The 6,000-nt window shown below is 37.1% G+C and overlaps 1 protein-coding gene across 1 annotated transcript; it reads right to left on the reverse strand.

Annotated features, from left to right (window-relative positions):
* Window positions 1-1,081: 1,081 nt before the first annotated feature.
* On the reverse strand, window positions 1,082-5,141 carry LOC115927376. The gene is made up of 2 exons (XM_030993161.1): window positions 4,507-5,141; window positions 1,082-2,483 (listed from the first exon to the last, which is right to left on the reverse strand). The coding sequence occupies exons 1-2, from the start codon at window positions 4,907-4,909 to the stop codon at window positions 2,338-2,340; spliced, it is 549 nt and encodes a 182-aa protein (XP_030849021.1). The 5' UTR covers window positions 4,910-5,141; the 3' UTR covers window positions 1,082-2,337.
* Between the last annotated feature and the right edge of the window lie 859 nt (window positions 5,142-6,000).

The following is a 6,000-nucleotide window of genomic DNA, read 5'->3' on the forward strand; positions in this document are numbered from 1 at the left end:
ACTTCAAATTTGATGATATTGACCAAAACTCAACTAATGACGTCGAGTTTATGCACACTAAATATCATGCAGAATTAACAATGTATGACGGAAATATGTACTATATAAGAAATTAACAAAATGGCGCCTAGATGACGTCACGCATCAGTAATAATTTGTGTTATCTTCGTTAGGATCGATAACATGCATATGTGTCTTTTCCAACCAACATCAAATTCTGTAGCACTTTGTAGGTTATTATAAATATGTAATGTTTGTCCTATATGTGGAATTTAAAACATTAGCAGTGTCCTATATTATTCAAATTATGTAAGGAAACCTGTTTATTTGCTAGGCTTCCCTGTCAGACACTAACATTGAGTGAATGAGTGACATCTTTTTTCTTTGGTAATCATAAAATACATAAAAATGAGCTGAAACAAGTACATGGGTATTTGTCTACATCAATAACCCACTACAGTGTGAGTCAAAAAAAAGTTTACACCTAGAAAATTGCTAATCATTTCAGAAATCATATATGAGCAGTAAATTAGTATACATGTTATGAAAGAGTATTTTATCCCGAATCATTTGGTATTATATTTGTGTGGTGTGTGTTGACGCTTGGATGAACAGGAGGCATTGTTTGCGATAGTGCAAAAATTGACTTGCGCCAAAGTTGCTTATATGATGCTTGAATAAAACAATTGGGATTTGGGTATTAATTCGTTCTTTGCAGATCCAAATAACATCCCTAACCAAATTAATCATGCCACACATATCAAATATCGAATATCATATAGCAACGTACATGTGTGCGCGTACGTGAGTGTGTGTTTGACTTTGCTTCTGCAAAAAGCATATGCAATGCATTTCATTTGATACATTCAATTCATTCGTTCACTCCGCTAATCCCAACATAATATATGCTGTATGCATCACGTTGGCGCAACTCGATTTTTGCACTCTTGCAAACAATGCCTCCTGTTCATCCTAGCGTGAACACATACCACACAAAAATGATACCAAATGATTTGGGATGAAGCACTCTTTCATGAGATGTATAATAATGTACTGTTCATAGATGATTTTTTTTAATAATTACCAATTTTCTAGCTGTAAACTTTTTTTGGACTCACACGGTATACTTGTAATGGCCAAAATTAAACTGATTGAACCTTTATGCAACACAAATCATATGACCATTTAGTACATTGGTCTAAAAATCAGACTATTACTTAGATGATTGCAATCACTTATGTCGGTTCGACAACTAATGGTCGTTATTTTCTAAAAAATTTTTTTTATACCTTTTCGTTTTGATGGAAGTTCTGAATAAGTATTGGCATTCAAATGTCGTTGGAATTTAACCATTTCATTGTTTGACCTGCAAATAGGACAAAGTACCTTTAAAATTGTCATTATCATTTACCATGCCATTCATGAGATATAAAATGAACAAAAACCACACAGCAAGAAAGGGAAGATAAAGAAGCAAAAAGATAAATTCTTCCGAAATTTATAGGTGCTCTGCCACGCTTCGCGGCAGATTTTTAAAAGGACAATAAAGACAAAAGACAATGAATAAATGACGCAATACTTTGTTTTCGTACAAGGTTATCACAAGGGTTTGCATTAAAAAAAATAACCTAAGAAAATGGCACAGTGGAATTAATTTAGAAGGTAAACTCTTGATTCAAACAATGCTATTATCCAGGGCCATTTTCAATGTGTTCCTAATCAAATGACAATAGATGGTATAGATTCATGGGGATGAAGTAAGCTATTATAAACCATTACTAACCAACCACTAAGCCGCGCCCGGCGTAAGGTCAACATGACAATAGCCCGACCCGACCTAAAAAAACAAATCAGGTAGGCACCCAATGACGTTCCAAAATGTTACATGTTAATATGGACGTTTAGATTTGCACGTCGACATAGTGGACTGCTACGTGTGACGTCCTTTTAAGGAACTATGTCGCCCTGCAAATCTAAAAGTCCCTAATGACGAAATCGTATGAGTTATTTATTTGGTAACAATTTGGTAAGCTCTTGTTCTTCGTCGATTTTCTAAGACACCGAAATGACAACAAAGATTTTGGCAAAATATTGGAAGTAATTAGAAGGTAAACTTCTGATATATTGAAGGCCAATAGGTCATTCTAAATTGTGCATACTAAAAACAAAACAAAACAATAGGTAAAGTTCATGGAAATACAAGTAGTTATTACTATTAGCCATTACTAACCAATCGCATGAATAGCTTGTTCGGTATCAACTTGTTAAGGGCACCTCCTTTATTTATTTTAAAAGGAAGGAGGATAGGTAGAAGTTTCTGCCTCCTCCTCTAAATCCTCAATGGTCAAAATCAGAGCTGACATCTTGTCGTCGTCTCTTGATGAGGATCCATACGATGAAGAGATGAACGACCATGACGGCGCGAATGAAGCCGACGATGATGAACACCATCGTGAATGACTGGGTGACATCAAACAGATAACCTAGGAAATGATCGTACCAGAATTATATGTATTTGTCAGGGATTTGTAATGTTAACATTGCAAAGCGTACACAGACACAGCTTTCACCAAAACCTATGTAGACATGCGTATGGGGGCACGATCATAGCTTAACCCTTACTGTACTGGGCTATTTTGAGCACCTAACTGGGGGGGGGGAGCCCCCCCCCCCTATGATCTCTGTCGTCGAATGTCCGAAGAACACGAACATTTGCATGGCTGTAGATATTTGCGTAAGGAACAAGATGGTACAATTAGTTTTGTCCTAATATGCAAATTTGTGTCGTTATAGCCTAATTACTTATGCAAAATGCTCATTTTACAGAAAACTCTACATTACATAGCGAAGAATGTTGAAAATGTATTGGATAAATGTTTTCTTCATTTCAATTTCATGAGGTTTCATTATTGTGATATTTGAAAATGCATAGGTTAATTGGCATAAATTATGAATACGCAAATTACGCATTCATGAATATCAAATCTGGAAATGTGCAGGGAACTAGAATCATTCCCAAAATTGTCAGACTCCACTTTTTGAATGTTGAAACTCATTATTTATATGAAACTTCTTTTCTAACAAAATCTAGTTACTTTAATGTAATTAATAATAATAATTTATGCAAATTGTATGCGATTTTCAAATATTTGGGCCTATTTGAGCTTTTTAGTGATGTTTTTGTTGTTGGAAAGTATGTTTAGGTGTGCAGATTAACCAACAAGTGCATGGTGGGGATAAAAGCTTCTTTCTTGAAGACAGGAGGTTTATTGTGATGCATTGCCAAGCAAGTGCACAACAAGGGATTAAAGAACTTAGCGATTAGATATATTAGTAACACATATGCTCTAATCATGTTGGGACACTCCTGTGGTACAACTTTTATACAAGGCTAATGAGGTCTTCAGAAGCCTATAGATTTCAAGTCATATGTATCTCTGTTTATCAAAAGCTTCATCTTAAAATGTTTTTCTGAAGAAAAAAAGTTCGAAATTCATCATTTTATTTTGTTATGTATGTTATTGTTTTTTATTTCTATTGTTTTATTTCTAATGTATTTTTTGTTCTGGAATACATCAAGTTACTTTGAGAAATATATAAAAGCAATTTGATATCAATTCATATCTCCAACTTAGGAAGATATACCTCTAAACCTGTATTCACATTTCTACTTGTACGTGAATATATGCAATTTTAGCACTTTTTGATGACATGCGCATACTAATTGTTATGTAACACCTTACAGATGTGCGTAAGACTTGGAAGAAAATAAGTCATGAAACGACAATTCAAAATTCCCATCAGTTAAGGCGCAATCTCCGAAATTATTGAGGGGGCCTCCCAGCCCCCCCCCCCCCCCCCCTCAGTAGAGTAAGGGTTAAATAATGGAACTCTTAAAACTTCCTCCCATGTAGATATTTGCTAAAGAGTTAGAACTATTTAAGGCTACATGAATTGCCTGACTATTAAGCAGGAGCAACTTCCATAGACGCATCTTTCTCTCTTTAATAACTAGCTATGACTCTTAAACAGAAACGCCATCGACAGCTAACTCTTGTCACCTAAAACTCACGAAAGTCTTTACCTGTTCACTGATAGTGACTGAATAGTACTACTAAACATGGATTTCAGAAATATTAATCTGATCACATGATTACCAACACCTTCGAGAAAATCAAGCTAAGGTAATTTAAACTAGACTCGTGTGTCATCTTTTGAAATGTATGATTAGGCCTGATTAGATAATCTATCTACCTCTCTTAACTTAGAGGCCGTGGAGCAAAAAGGAAATTGAACTTGAGCCACTGGTTTCTCCAAAACTTTCTGTCTTACACATTTTATATTTAGCTGCTCAAAAAGCAACCAAGTCCAAGGATTTGATGTTGTCAGTCCGTAATCCGAAAAATTATTTATAATGGCAATACATACAATGGGGTATTGAACTAACGTTGATTTCTTAAAGGTTTATCATGTTTGAAAAGAAGAAGATGGCTATGAATTACTCACCTGTAATTGTTCCTGCACATGTCGCCCCTAGTCCGTCTACGAATGAACCGAGAGCCACGGCCATGTTAAAATTCCGATCGTCAAAGACTGCATCTTTCAATAAACTGGACATAAGAGCATCCTCGATGAAGAAGGAGAAACCTTGGAAAAAAGCCAATGTAGCACGCACCGCGTAAGCAGAACTGATGAAGTCCAGAAGAAATGATGCTGTGCCGATGAGGCCTATGGCGATGTAGATGATATAAACATTGATGCCTTTGCCAACGAGGATGATGAAGATGGTCCGACCGATGATGCCACCTATGCCGCCAATTGTGGAGAGGAAGATTGCTTTAGAAGGAGGGATTCCCAGGTGTTCAGCGTGAGGTACCAGAAACAGCATCCACGCATAAATAGAGAACATGTACAAGAAATGAATCGGGATGGTGAAGAGATAGAGTGGTTCGTTTAATAGTCCACAGGACCGTTTGCCGGTTTGAAAGACGGAGCTTGTCCAAGACGAGCGCGCTTTCGGGGATATTTCCTGTTTACTGATGTCACGTCTCTCGTTTTGAATCAAGCGTCTTTCGTCCAAGACGCACTCTTCACTATCCTCTTTCTCTTCCTCCTCCTCCTCTTTTTTCACTTCCTCCTCCTCCTCCTCCTCCTCCTCCTCCTCACGATTACGGATGCCATCTGTTCGCCTTGAGGACTCTCCTTTAGAGAGACACTTCTGTTTCTCACTCACTCCATTATAAATTTTGCCTTCATTTGTCGCTGCGTTTTTTGGTGCATTGTGTATCGTTGCACCGCACGCGACAAGGTTAAAAGCGATACCGCCAAGGATAATAAACGCCCCTACATAGCCATATGCTTCGAATGACCTTTCCATTACAATAGGAAGCAGCGTGGATCCAGCGGTGTAGCCGTACAACGTGATTAAGTTCATCAAAACGAATTTTTCTCTGAAGAAATCATTCAGTGCAATCACCATGGGCATATAGGTCATTGACAGGCCAACACCTGCGGGAAAAAAAATGAAAGGATAAAAATATTGACTATTACTAAAAATTTAACGGACTCGCACTGCTCCATTTACATTCAGTTCTAGTCTCCATGATATTTAGGACTGGCTTGCCTTTTGTAAACAAGTTCATTTTCTTTTTTAACTGCTTTTCAACCTCAGGCACGTTTGTCCCTTGAATTATTGCGATTATTGCGTTTTCCATCAAACCTTTTTCAATATGTATTGTTCTTGTAGCTGAGTCATTACGTCGTGAGATGGCGCTCTTAACAATACCTACACGGAGCTACTGATTAGGAGAGTTTGGCCTACTCGGTTGTAGTTGGGCTCAATATAAATAATACGGCTTTTGTTGGGCAAACTCGACTTGGCCCAAATTCACAAAGGAAGTTTGTCGATAAACCTAGTATTTGGTTTATGTGCGTCATATGACGCGTTTTGACGCGATTCAAACCAAGGTTTTACAAACTTGTACAAACCTTGGTTTGAAA

The sequence above is a fragment of the Strongylocentrotus purpuratus genome, unplaced genomic scaffold (genome assembly GCF_000002235.5).
Source record: "Strongylocentrotus purpuratus isolate Spur 01 unplaced genomic scaffold, Spur_5.0 spur5_scaffold_20, whole genome shotgun sequence".
Taxonomy (NCBI): Eukaryota; Metazoa; Echinodermata; class Echinoidea; order Camarodonta; family Strongylocentrotidae; genus Strongylocentrotus; species Strongylocentrotus purpuratus.